At 37.6% G+C, this 20,913-nt stretch overlaps 1 protein-coding gene across 5 annotated transcripts in view; it reads left to right on the top strand.

The window, feature by feature from the left end:
* Ptc (protein patched) overlaps positions 1–19,049 on the top strand; it is an 81,446-nt gene extending 62,397 nt beyond the window's left edge. For 3 of the 5 annotated variants that reach the window (XM_076309598.1, XM_076309601.1, XM_076309602.1), the window contains 5 exons: positions 11,971–12,378; positions 13,606–15,444; positions 15,533–16,021; positions 16,265–16,388; positions 16,520–19,049. In XM_076309598.1, coding sequence (XP_076165713.1) covers positions 11,971–12,378; positions 13,606–15,444; positions 15,533–16,021; positions 16,265–16,388; positions 16,520–16,665 — 3,006 coding nt within the window. In that variant the 3' untranslated portion in view covers positions 16,666–19,049. The remainder of the gene's footprint in view (positions 1–11,970; positions 12,379–13,605; positions 15,445–15,532; positions 16,022–16,264; positions 16,389–16,519) is intronic. The other 2 variants (XM_076309599.1, XM_076309600.1) reach the window with 2 other exon arrangements.
* Positions 19,050–20,913: the final 1,864 nt, after the last annotated feature.

Below are 20,913 nucleotides of genomic sequence, written 5' to 3'. Positions count from 1 at the left end.
GAAGAACGTATTTAAAGTTTCTTTTATCAATTTCACACGTAGTAGGAATGTATATTCAAACCTCTGTATCATCGGTAAAACTTGATTTTTAAAAATTAGTCGTCCGTGAAAGTTGAGTTTACTTAATATTTCAGATATTGAAGTAACATTTATGCGTTCATATTACACATTTCACGAGCGTATGGATACTTTCGAGCGACAGTGCAGTTGTAAGAAGACAACGTTATTCGCGGAGAACCGTGGCACTGAAATTGAAAAGAATCGAGAATTGATCAATTTAATTTCGTTTAATTTAAAACGTAAGAAAATAATGAAACCTTGATTCTTAAAAATTAGTCGTTCGTGAAAGTTGAGTTTACTTAATATTTCAGATATTGAAGTAACATTTATGCGTTGATATTACACATTTCACGAGCGTATGGATACTTTCGAGCGACAGTGCAGTTGTAAGAAGACAACGTTATTCGCGGAGAACCGTGGCACTGAAATTGAAAAGAATCGAGAATTGATCAATTTAATTTCGTTTAATTTAAAGCGTAAGAAAGTAATGAAACCTTGATTTTTAAAAATTAGTCGTTCGTGAAAGTTGAGTTTACTTAATATTTCAGATATTGAAGTAACATTTATGCGTTGATATTACACATTTCACGAGCGTATGGATACTTTCGAGCGACAGTGCAGTTGTAAGAAGACAACGTTATTCGCGGAGAACCGTGGCACTGAAATTGAAAAGAATCGAGAATTGATCAATTTAATTTCGTTTAATTTAAAGCGTAAGAAAGTAATGAAACCTTGATTTTTAAAAATTAGTCGTTCGTGAAAGTTGAGTTTACTTAATATTTCAGATATTGAAGTAACATTTATGCGTTGATATTACACATTTCACGAGCGTATGGATACTTTCGAGCGACAGTGCAGTTGTAAGAAGACAACGTTATTCGCGGAGAACCGTGGCACTGAAATTGAAAAGAATCGAGAATTGATCAATTTAATTTCGTTTAATTTAAAGCGTAAGAAAGTAATGAAACCTTGATTTTTAAAAATTAGTCGTTCGTGAAAGTTGAGTTTACTTAATATTTCAGATATTGAAGTAACATTTATGCGTTGATATTACACATTTCACGAGCGTATGGATACTTTCGAGCGACAGTGCAGTTGTAAGAAGACAACGTTATTCGCGGAGAACCGTGGCACTGAAAATGAAAAGAATCAAGAATTGATCGATTTAATTTCGTTTAATTTAAAGCGTAAGAAAGTAATGAAACCTTGATTTTTAAAAATTAGTCGTTCGTGAAAGTTGAGTTTACTTAATATTTCAGATATTGAAGTAACATTTATGCGTTCATATTACACATTTCACGAGCGTATGGATACTTTCGAGCGACAGTGCAGTTGTAAGAAGACAACGTTATTCGCGGAGAACCGTGGCACTGAAATTGAAAAGAATCGAGAATTGACCGATTTAATTTCGTAGGTGGGCCGCTTTCGGATGGTGTACCAGCTCGAGTGGGAATCGAACGGATGTTCGTAAGAGTGTCGAGCTCTTTCACGGGGAAACGAATTTTCGGGCGTAATAAGATACCGAAACGACCAATTTTTGGCCGTAAAATCGCGGGCAAATCGACGCACATAAGAAGAAACCGGGACAACCGCGCCTTGAATGAAACGATTCCCATGCGAAATCGGCGATGTGTATGCGAGTCGCGTGGGCCGCGGCCAGAGATGCATTAAAATAATAAAATCGAGAGATGTGCGTCATTATTGCGCCACGTCGGTGGTCGTTCTGTACACACGCGCATTATGTATACCTTTTCACGACCGACACATTACGCGCCAGTCATTTCACTGTCATTAACATACGGCCAGATTCAAGTCACTTGCACGTGCACGCACGGACCTCGATGAATTATATCCGTGTAACGAGGGACCGTAATCGCTTCGCGGAAATTTCAGATAGAAACTGACCGGAATCTGCAGAAATCCAAAACGATGTGGTCGTTAAACGACATTTCTAACAGTAATCACGGTGTGCGGTACGTTAAGGATAATTCCAAGCTGGCTGCACAAATTTACAATTACCAGGAGGTGTTAATTCGAGTACGGTGTATCGATTAATGAAAATAATTTATTCGTTCGATTGAATAATAGTAATAATATCAACAGTAAGATGTAACGCGATTGAAAGATATCGTTCTGTTTCGAAGGTTTTATATTTAATCTTCTACAAAAATATATTTCATTGGGGTAGAAGTCGGCTCAGCTGACCGTCGATTTCAAATTTATTTTGATTCAATTGGGACTGTTATAAGTATCATACGAATTATTGTGGAAATATGTATAAATGATAGGAATATATTTGTAGCATAAAAATATTATACTATTATCTGAAATTAGGTAATTTTATTTATTAAATACCGAAGTGTTTGGTTTAGAAATTTTTTAGCAAGTTATATTGAAATACCCCAATTGGTGACAAGGTTGTACCGAGTAATTGTAATTTTTTGTCCGATAATTCTTTCGAATTGATCAATTGATTAAATACGTACTGATCAAAATAATTCTAAATATTCGAAATACTGATCGATTGATATTCACGGTATACAATTCAATAATCGAAATTTTTCCGAGAATTACAATATTTAAATATTTGCAAACTTTAATATTCGAACACTTCGATTCAGAAGTATCACAATACTTGGTTATTCTAGCATTCCTATATCTTTCGATTCGAATTTGTTACCCTTAACTCGCCGTTTAAATTCACAACCTCAGTGTAGTTTTGAAATAACGCAAACGTTTTCGCTAAATGGGCATTGTTACGCGTACCTGTACCTCAGCTAGGTAGTCCCTTGGAAGATTTTCATTCTCGTTTTCTTTTCTTCTTCCCCGAGTACATTTACGAAGATTACCTCTTTATTCTCCCGATAAAAGAAAATAACCGCAGACAAAAGAAGGCACAATGAAATTTATATACGAAGATGCACGGTGCATCCTTTTGGACGATACCGTAGGCTCACGCGTGCACGCAAGTATGAAAGGAAAGAGAAAGAGATGGCGAAGAAGAGACAGAGATTGCAGGGGGAAGATACAAGGCGCGGTCAATTAATTTCGCATAATTGAAAGCGTGGATTTATGTCGTCCAAGCTCGAAAAGGAGGAGGCATCTCTCTTTCTCTCTCTGGTCCCTTTCGTCTCTTTCCTCTACGTTCGATTTATCCGTGTTCCTCTTTTCCTCGTGCCACGCACACGTGGCCTTTCTTCGAGCTTGGTCTCTCATTTCTACTTCTATTTCCATACAGTGTGTGCGCGCCCGTACTTAAGGTAATTACACTTAATGGCCACGTGGTGCAGTCAGCCCTCAGCGTGTTGGAACATTTCGAGTGTAGCTGCGGGCATAGTACGTTCCTTGAAATCTTACGCGGAAAGAAGAGGGCCGAATGTGTTCCACGTATAAAGTGAAAGAACGAGAGAATTCATGCAACGAGCCAATCGAAACGATACTAGTTCCCGGATTAAGATTAGGATTCGAACGAGAACGTCTAGACTATGATTTAAAGTTCACGAACGTTTATGGATTTAATATTTCTGAATCAGACTATCGTGAGACAATGTGGACAGAACGCGACGTTCAATGTGGAGAAGGAAGTGTTATACGAGTGATATAACGTAATTCCAATATCTGAATTATTTAGTCAAGTACAGTGAAACCTCGATCATTTTAAAAATAAAACGATGTTAAAAATTGCTATGAATTTACTTCTGAAGGAGGCTACGGTAATTCTCGTTTTTAAGTGACAGTTTTGCTTGAAAGCGGGGTGAGTAACGTTTTTTATCTCGATTAGAGGTTGAGCTTCGTGTGCACCATACAACGAGGAAATCGAATTGGATACATCGAGAGTAACCAAGATAGAAAAATAACCAAATTCGTGTTTAATGAAAATTGAAATTTGTCTATTTTTGTTAAATTTGAAGTTTTTCAAAATTAATTCGAATAACGTGAAATAAAAATAGTCCAAATAAGTTCGTGTTTGGACCCACTTTCATCGAGAAATTCTCGCGAATCGGTTGATAATACTTTCGTGCAGATACAACAATTATAAAAATTTCAATTTTCACTACTGGATAAATTCTTGATTCCGCGAGAAAAATTGCTTCAACTGCGTAAATCGAAAACTCGTTGGTTGACGAAATAAAAACAGTGATCAAAATAACTTCAGTTTCATCTATGCAGATGTAACGACAACTATAAAAATTTCAATTTCAACTATCAAAATTTCAACTGGATAAATTCCTGATTCCGTGAGAAAAATTGCTTCAACCGCGTAAATCGAAAACTCGTTGGTTGTCGAAATAAAAACATTGATCAAAATAAATTTACTTTCATCTATGCGGGGTAAAATTGTTTCTTACAACTGAGTACTGTACGATTATCCGAGCAACAGCTTCGCGACTAACTGAATTTACAGAAAATATCTCACGTAAGACGCAACACACACGATATTGATTTCCATACCGTTTGAGAACATTGCAAACCATATGCACGCTACATATTCAAACCACCAATTATCGAAATACGCTGGACTGTTTCCATGCAAGAAACGATCGCTTTTATAAGGGGTTAAATTGAATTAAATTCTTAACGGTGTTAATCTTAATTGTATTTCTTGCTCGATTAAAATTTAGATCGTCGAATTCTCTCGTACGGTAAACCATGGCCGTGTTGCACGCCAGCCGGGTGTTCCTTGTCCCTGGTTCGCCAACCATGCATCCCTGGCTCGTTAGGCAGTCCGAGAAAGATCCAGCTTTCTAAGGAGGCGGACTAGCCTGCGGCCTTTTAAAGATTCCTGCTTTTCACGGCCGCTTAATGGAATTATTATCCAATCCATGCTGATCGCATAATTAATGAACACCGGCCTGGGAGCCGGGGATCGATAAGATCATTGATGGAGAGCTGATACGTGATCTTCGGGGGATCGGGAGCCGCGTCCGGTGAAAATCGGCGACTCAGAGAGCAGCTGCGACAGTCGGAGTGACTGGGCCCGATTGAACGCGAAGTATTAAATATTTTTCCGAGTGCAATATTGAATCTCGATCTTAAAGATCCGCAATTCATCCACCATTAACTCTTCACCGATACTCTGGATACAAATTTTAACACGGTTCCTTTATAGGAATAATAATAATGTTACGTTGTCGTTGCACCGAGATTCTGTCCGAAAGAAGAAATGAAGTAAATAGAAAAAATAAACACAAGTATCTATACGTTCGATACAATGGTAAGGAGTAGCTACAGGCTGCTATTAACTTAATCTCTTTAGGTTAAGTTAGAATTATTAACCGAGTCTCGGTCTCTAATTTCAAAAATTATTTAAATACCATACACGTTCTCTCGATACGAAACGATGTACTTTATATATTTTTCCGAGTGCAATATTGAATCTCGATCTTAAAAATCCGCAATTCATCCACCATTAACTCTTCACCGACACTCCGGATACAAATTTTAACACTGTTCCTTTATAGGAATAATAATAATGTTACGTCTTCGTTGCACCGAGATTCTGTCCGAAAGAAGAAATGAAGTAAATAGAAAAAATAAACAGAAGTATCTATACGTTCGATACAATGGCAAGGAGCATCTACATGCTGCTATTAACCTAATCTCTGTACTCGAGTCTCGGTCTCTAATTCCAAAAATTATTTAAATACCATACACGTCTCTCGATATGAAACGATGTACTCTTACATAATTCGAAGTATAAGAATCTATCGATTCAAAATTATTCATTCGTTCGTTAGTTTTCATAACCGTCGTATTGGACCGATCGGTTGAAAATTGAATGAATATTAGGAATAGTGAGATTGTTTTGACGAAATTCGTTTTATCAAAACGAATTTTAACACCTAACGAGACACGTTACTTTATACGAAGTAACTGTAGCAGGCAGGCCCTTGTACCACCGGAGATGAGGTAACAAAGGAAAGAAGAAGTATCCAGGTGCAAGAGACGAGCGATTCGACAGGAATATAACACGACTACCGATTCGTCGTCACACGGTAACGCTAGTCGAACACGCGGAGAAAAACAAGAAAAGCGTGCCAGTAGCACGCTGACGTTTTCTAGCACGCATAGTGTCTGTTCGTGGAATTACGTAACGCGGTCTCCACGTGCAACGCGTCTCGTTCGAATCACAGCTAGAATCACGATCGCGAAGCTTTATCTGGTATGCTGGCTCGATATCCGGTAGCGTCTGACACAAGACACAACTGTCTATACAGGGTGCGGCAATTACCACGTGAGAAACGTTTGTGACGTAGTAAGCCACGTGTAAAAATGGCTCGAAATTATGGAGGTTTTCGGGAACATTCAATTTCAAAATCTATATACGCACGCACTCGATTAATAACATACATTTTTAATTTTTTACTTAAAGGATTATGCGAAAATGGAGCAAAATTTTACTGGATCGATAGAATATAGATGAAAATAGTATATCGTGATTTGTACTTGATATTTACTTGATCGAATAATTATTTATATGAGTTATTTCTTCAATGTGAAATACGATTTTATTCAATTTTTAGCCTTCTTGTTGTTATTGAACGACGATAAATAATTGTCAGCAGACGATTTTTCCGTTCACTTTCCTCACTTTTCTCCTCTCTTTCGTTTCTCTTTTGACAGCCTCTCGAAATCAGATCACCTTTCAGTGATACATTTTCATTCATATTTTCATAATCTTCGTGACGTTATGACGATTATTTCATAATCTTTCGAGCTGTGTAAAAATATCTGCGCAATTTTGACATCGATTGGATAGCGTTCCTTTATAGAGGACGATTCCGTCGCTCGAATACAGCGCAAAATCGTTACTTGAAAGCGGGTGGGAGTTATTGCAGTTCGAACGGAGGGTTCTATCTCCGGACAAATTGTTTCGGATTACACGGGACGGCGATCTTCTTTTTGAAAATCCGTGAGCACGATATCATAACGGATAACGAGGCAGTAAATCGATAGTTCGGACACGCGATAATCGTGGTGGGTGGGCTCAGACGTTACACGTAGCCCGCGTTGGCATGCGGGTGTCGCGTCGCGGGTGTGTCGGGAATTAAAGGATGTCCGACTATCGCCAGTGGAATCACATTAAATGAGAATTCTTCCCTCGAAATTGGTGAACAATTTCGGACGTCGTCCCGGGCATAATTATCCGCGATAATTGCAGCCAGGAATCGGGATCGGGAAGTTAATATACTGTTGCCGATAAGTCTTATGACTGCTGCTTCAGTTCGCACGAGCCTAAGAAAAATTCACCGAGATAAATACGTCACGATACACATTGCTTTAATATTGGAGGGAAATTCAATTTTATTCAGAAAAAAAAAATAATGTAATAAATAAAACGATACTTTCATAGATACGACGATGGAGAAACATTTATGATCTAGAAATCGTTCAAAAATGAAAGTAGAATGAATAAAAAGTAGGGAAGTTTGGATCGAATTATACATTTCGAAGAGTTGTTTTTAATCGTTAATCGTGTCTTCAATACAGTGATTATTAAAAATGTCTATTGTGTTCATACTGCTCCACCTATATGTTTGATTTGTGCGAAAAATATAGTTTGAGTATACAATGAATACGATCGTGTAAATATATATACGTTTGTGTGGATATTCCAAAAGTAATTTTTTTTAATGATCAAAACGTGATTAGCAGAGGGTTTAAAATCGTTTTTCGTAAAAAGACTTTATTCGAAATATATCTCGATTACGATACTTTCCTGCTTTATAGATTAGAATGTAATTAAACAACGATTAAAAAATTTAGTCGGAATCTAATCGTATTAATATTATTATTTATTTATTTATAAACAGATCGAAGTGCTTTATCAAAAGTGTATACATAAAATAAGAAAAACAAACAAATTACACATTGTGTAACAAAGATGAAACATTTACATAAACGCATTGTACGAGAAGTGCTAACATTAACCAATAAACGTAATTAGTTTTCGAAACTGTGTAAAGATCCACAGAAAAAATCTATACTATTATAAACTATCTAAAAGTTGTGCTCAGCACACGTTCTGGCAAGTAGAAATTGATTTGCATAAGAGGAGAGGAGCAATCGATGTAATTATTAATCGAATTAAAAAGAAAAATATGATCAGCTATTCCTCTACGCGCGTACAACGTATCCAAGTCGATTATATTTAATATTTTAAAGAATTCACGATTAGACAAACGATAAAGATCTCGAGGTACACTTTTAATCGATTCAATCTACCCGAAATATTAAAATTTTGTTCAAATGCAACAGGTATCCTAAGACTTTTAAACAGCAGTGTATACGCGGCTGTCCAATTTCTGCGCCCGTGACTCGGTTATTTGCTTAATTATTATGCAATGCTCGACGATTTAATCGCTGGTAATTAATACTACCTCGTTAGTATGCGATCAACGGCCACCGTATCTCGTGGTTTTGCGCTTCGATTTTTCTTGCGCTCGCTCGTCCCGGCGATTTTCGCGAACTCGAAATTTTTTCAAACTCCTTCGTCCACACCGGGTAATTAATTGGTAATTATTGAGCACTTACATAATTGCTACCGGTTACTTGATGATCCTTAGACGAGTGGCCGGAATGATATGCGGCCTGTCTACAGGAGAGAAATTTAACGTCGACTTCAGTCAAGTGGATGTCCGCTGTCAGGGGAAGTTTAATGAGTATCCGTGAGACGCGTGTATGGAAGGATGGTTTTTTGACGGGACGCTTCAAGTATCTCGATGAGTATGACTGGCACTGAAATTGGTCCTGCGATTGTCCATGATTGCACACGTTGTCAAAATACAATTTTTTCCCATCAAAATTGATCAAAACACGACCGTATCGTACAACCCGGTCGAGACGTTTCGAAATAACGTATTATTCGAAGTATCCTTTGACGTGTTTCAATGTTATTTATCGATAATTACGTATTGTTGCACGCAGATCGCGGTTAATAAAATGACAAGTTGAATGACTTGCATCGAAGAACTCTCGAGGTGACCTCGCTGAGATTCATTTTTTTTTTTTCTTCATTCAATTGCTCGTTCACTTTGATCACCGATATGCACAGCATGTTACCTTCTACAGCGTGAATTTAAAAAATATTCAAAATTTATTTAACGCCTGGTATACCCAAATTGGGCTATTGAGAGTCCGGCGTCACGCATGTGTGACGTTAACTGTTTTTTGTGTTTCAGTGTGCGAACAAATGAATCACTTGCTCATTATTGGTATTTACTATACCTATCTTAAATTTGCATGTATGAAAATTTGCGATATGTCGCGTAGAAATAACAAAAAATAATCGTAGTAGCTAACGTGTTGAAAGATTTTCTTGTACTTATATTAAATAATTTTGAAGATAGTGTCCCACTCGTGACGTTAATTGTAACGTTAGTAGAATATTAATAAAATATAATAAAGCATTATAACCTGTATAATAATGATTACAAAAAGATTGAAACTCTGGAGGGTAGTTTCACACCTTAGACATCATTATCGCAGTTAAGAAATAAAAAATATGTATTACGCGTATAAATTTTAAACAAAATCGATGACGACCTAAATCACAATAAATGATAAATAAGCTAAGCGTTACTAAATAGTCACCTTAGAGCCATTTTACTAAAATTCATTGAATTCCTCCTTTTATCGACTATAACATAGTGCTGAAAGCAATTGAAGAACGATATCTCTAAAAATACAAAATATAAAAAAATAAGACACAAGTTTCTTCAAATCAATAAACAACGAGTTATTTGAAACAGCAATTACCGGGTGTCGAGGAAGCTTTTATCCACTTTGGCGATCGACCAGGAATTTATATCTAATTCATTCATAAAACGAGCCAGTCGTTTATTGAATAATTCAAAGTAAAGTTCAACTTATACACATCCTCGGGCATTCGCAGGGTTACGTTATCTGCAATAATTTCCATTCTCTTACGTAAGTTTTTCCACACTCGTAACCATCGCCGGATAGACGTGGAATTTTACAAAATTTCTCGCAAATAAATTTCAAGATACCAAGGCCAGCGATGCAACACGGTCCGTTGCATCCACTCCCATTGATTTAGAAATCGTTCGTTCGTTCATTCGGGTCTTGAATAATTGCAACGTAATACAAAAGTAGTTGCTAGCAATTCTATCCTCGTTCAACTCGAGAAATTGCTGCACGTATTGTCCCGTCTGTCGGCCCGACCTTATGAAATCTTTCAAACTCAATTTCGTTACACTTCGCCTCTCGTGTACACCGAATTGTCACTCTCGCTCCACTGTATTCGCCCCGAAGTTCACCGAGGTAAACAAAATTAACCAAATTTTAATTATCCCTCCAGATCGGATAGAAACTTCACTGTACGATAATTCGTACGAGGGAACTTTCCCACAGCCGGCATCGTAGCGACGAATATTCGATTTCGGTGGGTCAGTAACCCACTATCTACGAATCATCGATGCGTGACCGAGGACTAGAAGCCGCGTCAAGTCACGTTAGGAATTCTTTTGCCCGTCGAAGGAATAATTCTGGATAGAAAGAAGTCCCGGGATGGGCGTTCCTTCGTGTCCCGAGAAATGATAAAAACGCGATCGTAAGTGAGACACGGACGTAGGGTGGCTCCGGGGTGTTGCGGACCTCACAGCGAGATTTTATGGGGACCTATAAAAGGAGCATACCAGTCAGGACTTTAAACGATCGCCGTCTAGTTGCTTGGACCTTGTCCAATGTTCCCTATATCATGCCAAGATAAATAACGCGGACAGGGTGAACCGTGGAGATGCTTATCCTCTGTAACGAATGCATTGTGACGGCTGCACAATTCTCGATTCTTTAGTGGCCGTTTGACGAGACACGGAAGACAATATTTTAAATAATGTTACGCGTAGCCGCGAGTCGAGCGGTTTCCTGAATAATCGGGTTTCAGCCGCCCGGAAGATTAATCGATACGATTTTCCTCCGTTAATAAATCTTGTCGGCTCTGTTAGGGTAACGTTGACCTGCAGAATTTAATGCGCCGGGCAGGATGAACGGTAGCAAGCGATGAATGATCATTGCGCGTAACGTAACGCTTTGTGAATACCAACCGGGTTAGAATGGCTTAGATTGTTGAACGTTAGATGTTGATCGATGGCCGCAAACATCGTGAAGACGTTCGTAAACATTGCAAATGCGTACAGGTAAGGGAGCAATGATCGGTTGATCGACACGAGTACAAGTATGTGAATTTCAAATTGAAACGTACCATATGGTAATGGTTTATTTCACAAAAGCTCGGTGCAGTGCTTTCTCGTAGAGAACGAAAGAGTGCAGCGATTAGTGTGTATTAGAAAGTACGAGGGTGATCGCGCAACTGCACGTTCGTGCCTAACAGTAATAGAAGAATGTGGAACACTCCGACTGTGTAATTCTGGCTTATTTCTTTTTCACTATTTTCAACGATTCGAATGACGTGCGATCTGACCCAATTGCGTGAAACATTTCAAACTATGAAATTCTGAAGAAATGCATGAAACTTTAAAAAATACCATTGATTAGAGGTATTCGAATTATTATTTAAGTATAATTTTACGAGATAGAAAGTTGAGATAAAAAAGGATTATAAACACCCGATATATAAACAGCAGCTATTTTCGAAAATTATCACTTCGTTGTGAAATGAATTCTAACGTTTGACCACTTTGGATAGGTCCCGTGCGGGAATCTCGTAGTCCCGTTTATTAATCGTACTCGACGAACGCCTATGGGCGTTCACCGCACGATCGTGATTGATCAACGAAGCTAAAAACGTAGGAGACCATCGATTTTGTTGCACACAATTCTACGATAATTTTTCAATTCCACGTGAACTTTGATCTCAGCCCCGTGTACTCTACGCTATTGTAGTATTTCTTACGGGGTATTTATATCGCACGATCTCTCTTTCACCAGGTACCAGACATAGGAGCCGAATTAACGGGCGGCTGTTACGGTTTCGCCGCAAAATATATGCATTGGCCCGAGGAGCTGCTCGTTGGCGGTGCTAAGCACAATAAGACCGGTCACTTGACCCGTGCAGCTGCACTCCAGACCGTTGTGCAGCTAATGGGAGAGCGAGAGCTTTACGATTTCTTCGCTGGCACCTACAAGGTACACCATATCGACTGGTCCCAGGAGAAGGCATCTCAGGTGCTGGAGATCTGGCAGCGGGCGTTCAGCAATCAGGTGAAGAAGCATCTGGAAGCGAACGGCTCGGTGCCGTACAATTTGTACGCGTTCAGCACGACAACAATGAACGACATACTTGGCAAGTACAGCGAGGTGTCCGTCATGAAGATCGCCATTGGGTGCGCACTGATGGTTAGTAGAAGTTCTTGGAAACATTGAATTATAATAGTAGTAGTACAGAGAAAACGTCATCCTTTGGATGTTTCGTGTTTAACATGAATTAGAGAATCGCATTCTTGATACAGTAATGGTTTCGTCGAATGTTGAGAATGTACAGAACCATGGTGCTTCTAAAAGAAGGTGTTTCTGTAATTATTTTCAACAGTTAAGATTGGGTGAGACTATCCAATCATGATCTTAGCTAAACTTCTTGATATTATAGAGATACTTTTTATACAACATTTAACTTTTCAGAATTTTTTCATTTCACTTACATATACAAGTTGTTGAACATTGGAAAGTTTATCTCCACTGTCTTATTGTTTATTCTCGAAAGATTTAATTTCTAAACGTGGAATAGAAATAAAATTTAAAATATACATTTTTTATCTCGAAAATATAATTGATCCGATTGAAACGATCAATGGTTACAAATGAAACTAAGAATTTATCTTTTATAAATGTTGCTAATGGACTGTTAGGTGAGATAATCCAGTTTACAAGGGTTGTCGTTTAGTTAATAATTTCAATTTTTTATGAATGGCACATGGCTAGAATATTGAAAAATATTCGACCAGTATTTTTTTTTCATCGATTGATATTCGTGTACAAGGGGTGAAAACTACCCTCAAACTTGTGAATGAAATATCTATTTATAAAACACCTCTAAAACTAATAGAAATAAAAATATTAAATACGAAGAAAAGTTTGGTTTTCAACGAACAATCATAAGGGCCGTACATCCGAATAAAATAACTTTGGGAAACAGTTTGAGTTCAATCGCCATCTAGCGGTGCAAGCTGCAGTCTTCGAGCTTAAAACTCCGATGGATCGAAGATTTAACACTAGAACTACCAAAGGGATCAATTTGACTTTCAAACTTCTTTTTAAAATTGTTCAATTACTAACGATGTCTTTGCCTATAATATTCATGGATAATTATCAAAATAGACAACTAATAGCACCCGAAAATTAATTTGTCCTTCCTCATCTAACACCCAAGATACGTACCTGATCCGATACAAATAGTAATTCGTTCACCATCGTCAGTTCCAGTGTCAAAATAAAAGATCGTGATAAATAAAACACTTAGAGAAGATAAACTCTTAGCTTCGTTAATGTTCAACGATTGCTCGTTTCGATCGTGTCGATTGTGGCAAAGAAAAATACGAAAACTTCAAAACCGATGTTCTGTTCCAGCTACTGTACGCCGGCATAGTACTTCTTCGTTGGAAGGATCCAGTGCGTTCTCAAGCTGGCGTCGGTATAGCCGGCGTGATGTTGATCTGCGCGACCGTGGCAGCTGGTTTGGGGTTCTGCGCCCTCCTGGGAATCCCCTTCAACGCGGCGACCACTCAGATAGTCCCTTTCCTAGCTCTGGGACTCGGTGTACACGATATGTTCCTATTGACTCACACGTACGCCGAGCTGTCGGTGAACGAGGTGCCCAGCGGTGAACAAACCGGGGTAGTTCTCAAGAGAACAGGCCTGTCGGTCCTCTTGGCAGGTATCTGCAACGTCTCGGCGTTCTTCGCTGCAGCATTGATCCCCATCCCCGCACTGCGAGTGTTCTGTCTGCAAGCTGGCGTGCTGATGTTGTTCAACCTGGCCGCGATGTTGCTCGTATTTCCAGCCATGGTCAGTTTAGACCTGAGAAGACGTCGTTCGGGACGCTCGGACATATTCTGTTGCTGTCTACCGTCCAACACCACCAGGAACAAATACGTGAACAGGACAAGCAACGGAACAGCGAAACAGACGGTGACCAGAGCGATCCCACCCGAACGTCGTGAGACCTGCACACAGATCTTAACCTCGCAGAACGCTCAGAACGAGTCCTGGGTCGGTGGTAACATCGACGTAGACATGGACAAGCAGTGCACCGAGGAGGACACGCTCACGGGATGCAGCCAGGACGATTGCCTCAGCTTCTCCTTAACTCAATTGGCCGCGAGGCATTACGCTCCCTTCATCACTAAACCAGCGACGAAGGTATTTGGGATGATGATACTGGTCGCGGTTTTAGCTGGAAGCGTCTGGCAAGCAATCAGAGTGAACGATGGCTTGGAGTTGACCGATCTGGTCCCACAGAATTCCAACGAGCATGCCTTCTTGGCTGCCCAGTCGAAGCATTTTGGGTTTTACAACATGTACGCCGTCACCGGAGGGGACTTCGAGTATCCTAATAATCAGAAGTTACTGTACGAGTACCACGACGCGTTCGTGAGGATAAAGAACGTGATCAAGAACGACAACGGCGGTCTGCCGGAGTTTTGGTTGAGTTTGTTCAGAGACTGGCTAAAAGGGCTCCAGAATGCGTTTGATAAGGACTACAGCAACGGTTGCATTACCCAGGAGAGGTGGTACAAGAACGCCAGCGACGAGGCTATCCTGGCTTACAAGTTGTTGGTGCAGACCGGTCACGTTGATAATCCTATCGACAAGTCGTTGGTTACTCAGGTCAGGTTGATCGACTCCGAGGGGATCATCAATCCTCGAGCGTTTTACAATTATTTGAGTGCATGGGTGTCCAACGATGTCTTGGCTTATGGTGCCTCGCAGGCGAACCTAAGGCCGGAGCCAAGGCAATGGATCTACACCAACGATCACGAGTTGAAAATTCCAAAAAGTAATCCACTGACGTACGCCCAAATGCCGTTCTACTTGCACAAGCTCGCTGACACGCAAGAGATCACCGAGTTGATCGGTAGCGTGAGGAAATTGTGCAGGAGGTTCGAAGAACGGGGACTCCCGAACTTTCCTTCCGGTATACCGTTCCTGTTCTGGGAACAGTACATGGACCTGAGGAGTTGCCTGAGTATAGCTTTGCTAGCCGCTCTGACAGCCAGTGTCGCGGTGGTTGGTATCCTGTTGTTGAACTTGTGGGCAGCTTTGTTGGTCGGCACCTCCCTCGCCGCTGTTGTGCTACAACTTCTTGGAATTATGGGTCTCTCCGACATCAAGCTGAGCGCCGTTCCAGCTGTTCTCTTGGTTGTCAGCGTTGGAATCGCTGTGCACTTTACGGTGCATATCTGTTTGGTGGGTACAAGGATGCAGATAGGCTAAGCCCGTGATCTTAATTTATTATTTTCTATGTATTCTATTCGTGGTTTCCTTATTTTTACAGAGCTTCGTCACAAGTATTGGAAGTAGGGATCGAAGGATTCGTCTAGCTTTGGAACACATGTACGCGCCTGTAATACACGGGGCGGTGACTACTTTGCTGGCTATTGTAATGTTAGCCTTCTCCGAGTTCGATTTTATCGTTCGGTATTTTTTCTTGGTGTTGATCTGCCTCATTGGTATCGGTCTGGTGAATGGACTGTTCTTTTTCCCAATTTTGCTATCTTTAATTGGTCCGTCGCCGGAAGTAATACCCAACGATCACCCGGATCGTATTTCAACACCGACACCACCTGCCTCGCCAATCGTCAGAAGATCAAAGCCACCAACGCCACCCAGAAGATCCTACAAAATTGATAATGCTAGGCTACACGCCGAGCCTTCTCTGACGACAATTACCGAGGAACCCAACTCGTGGCACAGTACGCAAGAATCTTGTATCATCGTTCAACCAGAGTTGAAGGTTGAAACAACGTCAACGTGTGGTAATCAGGTACGTTGCGAATCCAACAAATAAGATTCGATTACTTTATTTTTCTTGTTTCATGTTTTTTTTTTCTTTTCTTCTTCTTTAAATACACATTCGTTGAATTGAGAGTGCCCCTTTATCTATTATACGCTTTCTATCCTTAACCGCTTGCATTTCAACTACACTTCAACTTGCTCATGCGAATGATGCAAGTACTCTGAATCCATAGAGCATGATTGACGTGTGCGCTTTTATTTTAACTAACAGAACTGTAGCGGATCAGATACAAGTGGGTCTAGTCGAATGTCACCAGTGACGTCAACATCTCATATCACAACTAAGGTCACTGCGACGGCTAATATAAAGGTGGAAGTTCATACACCATTAACCAGTGAGTATTTACTCTAATATTTTGTTTAATGTCCCTTGCCGTGCATACATCGATTGCAAGGCTTAGCTGGAATATTAGAACAATTGATCTATGGTTTCGTACAATGTACTGATTTCTATGTAAAATTATTGTAGGCACAGTGGATCGCAGCGAAAAATGCAGGCACACGACTTCCAGTAGCCGAAGGAGCTCGCGCTGCAGTGCGAACGTTAATGCTGGGGAGTCTTCCGGTTCCGGTTCTGAACCGGATTCAGACTTTAACCCACACAAACACTAATGATAAGTACCGGGGGGACCGGCAGCTGCTGCTCAAGTACCATGCAAAGCGGGAACATACAGAAGGCTGACTAGGATAGATTTATAGTTTTTTTCCTCTTTCCTTTAGGAACGTATGGCGATGTGCGGGTACTCAAACTACATAAATACTGACAGCTCTGTTCGAGATAAGTTCGCAGAAAATCTAAGACTCAAACATAATATTTCGGCCATTTTGATGTCCTATGTACCGGATTTACGAAACAAGAACCACATACTGCCTATATTTTAATAGAGAATTGCGAACAAATCTTGAATAGCGCGAAAAACTAAAGTTCCCTGCGAAAAGCCACAATCAGAGTTCATTGGGTACTTTCACATCGTTAATAATACAACGTGCTTATTTGAACTTTGAAACAAAAGTATTATGACTCAGAAATATTTCTTTATGCTCACTCACTGAATGAATACATACAGTGAACGTTGTATATAAATGTTCTCAAAGACGCATTTACATTTGTATCATACATTCAACGCAAAGTACGAATGGAATATGTCTTCTTTTCCCATTTTTACAGTATTGAATGTATGATAATTATTGGGATAAATGAAACGTGCGATATTTTTAACGAATCGACTTAAGAGCACGTCAAAGAAGATGCTTTACTATGCTCTGTGGTATACGACAGTTTCCATGAAACTATAGGGATATTATTTAGCAAAGTAGAAAATTTTAATTATCTGTTCTATAACTGTTAATAATACGGCGACGAAGATTAAGAAGTGCAAAAAATTCGGACGATTGTATAATATTTCCTAATAATTTGTCGTGCAGTCCGTTAAACGAAATAAATATATAAGTATTAACATTTTTTCGAAATGTTAAGTTTATCGAAAATACGAAACTTTATCGAGATGTTTTCTTCTAGAAAATACAAATAGCATTGTACGCATAATGTGTGCACTGAGGTTTTCGCGAATGATAACGCATCATGTTTGAGTGAATAAAATGCATTTACTAAACCATTTGTACCTATTTGGGTACTTAGATGGCTGAAAGTTTGCAGATTACGTTTACGTAATGCTGTTAGAGATAACTTCTTCTAATTTAGAAGTAATTACGAAAATGTAGACTTTTTGCGACATTTTTTGTAATAACTACAATGTGGTGCCTTGAGAAAAAGATTATAAAATTTGAATAACTACTATTTATTATATGCTAACAGTAACATGCAGTGTGTATATGACTTGAGCGATATTGAATCTAAAATCTATTTATTATTTATTTTATATCTTCACTTTGATATCACGACTATTTAAAGCGATACGTTTTGTACAATGCCTATTTCATATAATAATTTGTAAAAATACTTAATTATTTATGTCACGCTATATAATATTTTTATATAAAATCGTTACTTAATTTAATAAAGTAAGTCAATCTATCTGACTCGTACCTCTAATGTAAAAAGGTGTAATATATTATTCCACAGCTAATATCTATGAGTATATTTTGATAAGTATGACACAGAAGTTATGTACAATAAGAGAAGTATTTTTATGTGAAGTCAATTTGTAAACATAATGAATGCAAACAAGGTATTTGACACATTAAACGCCACATATGCCATCGGTGAGTCACTAGTAAATCTGAAACTTACTATTTTTATTTAGTACTCTCATCGTCCATTTCTTAAATTCACGATGATTTTGCTTTAAAAATAAAGTTTAACTGTTTTTCTTAACAACATTAAGTTTTATAAAAATCTATTTTAAAACATTAACATATGTATAAAAATTAAAAACGTAATTTTACCATTTTTATACATGCTCTATTTATATGACATCATTTCTTATACTTCGATCAAAATTTGTAATGCACAATAGGTAGTTTTCCCTGACACTTCTTATAAAATTGGTCAACTCTCTTATTTTTATTGGCAATTATTTTTAACAGTCATTAAATCTTATGATCCCATAACAGCTACGATAGCATTTCTCTTCATTTAATTAGATAGTGCCTTGTTTTAAAATTTTGGCTCTACAAGAATATAAATATATGAAATTGTATATGGCGCTTAACGTGTTAATGAAAAAGTTGCTCTATAATAGATATGAAATTTTTATAAGAAAATGAATAGTCAATGTACCTCCACTGTACATGCCAAATTTTATTATTGCTATCCGATTATAATAACTTTGGTAAATTGATGTGCCTTCTAAACATATCTCGAAACATAGAGCCAGTAATTTTTCCTGATGCTAAGTTCCAACTGGAGGTGTAAAAATTACCTTAATATTACCTTTAATATTGTAGAAGCTAATTATTTTTATGTACTGAATACAGAAGCAATTAATTGTATGATTTATAATATTCATTTGTACATAAATATAATGATGATATTGTAATAATTTAAAGTACATTTAATTTTTCTTCTCAATTCCTTGTCCTTGTATATTGAAAATATTTTAAATGTTAAATTTTATAATAATTTTCTTGTGCTTGCAAATTGTACTATATTAACTGTAAAACAATTTAGTTTAATTTCTTTTTTAATATGAAGATTTTTGTTTAATTATGTTGTCATATTTCTGTCTTCATATTACATGTTTCAAACAACATTTTATGCGATATAACAAATTTTAAAGGAAAATTTATATTGTTTCAATGCAACTTAAAATCAATAAACACAGTGATATAAAATGTAAACATATGCAATACATATATAACTGCACGTATGAACAGATATTCAAGTAATATTTTATATTAATATTATCATTTGCTTTCTATACTTCTTGTACAATATGTATTAAATTTAAATCTTTCAATTTCTCGAGATTAGATATATGTCTAAGTATATTTGTAGTAATTTTCTAGCAATGTACTTAAATATCTTTGTATTTTTCATAAGTTATTTATTATGTATGCATATGAATAATGTAATTATTTCAAAATTATTAAGAAATAAATTTCAAACCTCTGTATTATAAGTTCAATCATTTGCAATGATTTTTATTTCTGACTTAGTCACATTCTATTACTGAAACTTCCAATTTTGGATCAACAGAATTATGTATCATTACCTCACTCATTCTACCTGTATCATTATACATAAAATTTTTAAAATATACTTTATTATTACATATTTTTTTTAACTTTATTGGTCTTTTAAACAAATTTTTCATATTCAAATTTAATTTTTCATAATGAATCAAAACAAAGTAGAATGTAAAAACATATGATACAAATATCAATAAATAAATAAATGTTTAAATGTTAATGAATGAGTTTGTAAATTTTAAGACATAAATGATAATGAATAAATATGTTTATAAATGTTAACAAATGGATATATATTTAAATGTTAATAAACGGAATATAAAATGAAGTTAAAGTATGAAAAATTTGTTTAAAAGCCTGATAAACAACTTTCAAATCAGAGTTTGAAAAATTAGAGAAACATTGTCCTAAGTCTCCTCAAATATCAAGAGGTTCGTAGAAAATACGATTGCTCGAGCTATAACTGCTGCGTTTGTATGAAACAGCAATTTTGCACATGCCAGAAATAACGGGAATTTCTCATGCCCTGTAAGGGAAGAGACTTTCTACGTTTTATAACCGATATCGGTGGTTGTGTTGAATATAATTCCCAGAGTCACCGCTTTAAAACGTAGGGTGCGCTACAAAATCACTGATTTTTCACCAGGGCATTATTTCGATTCGTGTGACTCCCATAAGATGAAATGTCTATTCTATACCTCGTCTGTGCTTTTGCATTCAAACAATATTTCTGGTTTAGGACAATATATTTACTACTACAGTACTTATGTAGCATTATTTAATATTACTTACATAAGTAATGCGTAGAAGAATGAAAAAATATATATATGAAATCGGAGTTAGATTTAAATTTTTCTATTTTTTCCATTTTTTCCAATTTTTGTTTCCAATTTCATTCAGAGGAGCATCGTTGACAGCGCTACAAAAGGACCGGACGAGATTGAGGAAAGATACTTGTCTACAATAATTATTCTTTATCGATAAATTCAAGTGCTAAAAATAGTTTTCAATTGCCGCGAATAATTTTTGATCTTGGTCGACCGTAAACAACACGTTTAATTGCATTCTGTGGGAAGCATTCTGTTCTGTAGCATTTCGATGTATCCAACTATTCGCACTAGAGGGCCTCCACCCTCAATTCCACATAGGTCGAGTTTCGGAATTGGTTGGTGGTTGGTGCACTTGATATTTCTCGGCCAATCGGTTCTC

This window comes from Ptiloglossa arizonensis, chromosome 4 (assembly GCF_051014685.1).
Source record: "Ptiloglossa arizonensis isolate GNS036 chromosome 4, iyPtiAriz1_principal, whole genome shotgun sequence".
Taxonomy (NCBI): domain Eukaryota; kingdom Metazoa; phylum Arthropoda; class Insecta; order Hymenoptera; family Colletidae; genus Ptiloglossa; species Ptiloglossa arizonensis.
This window is presented reverse-complemented; position numbering and strand designations above follow the sequence as displayed.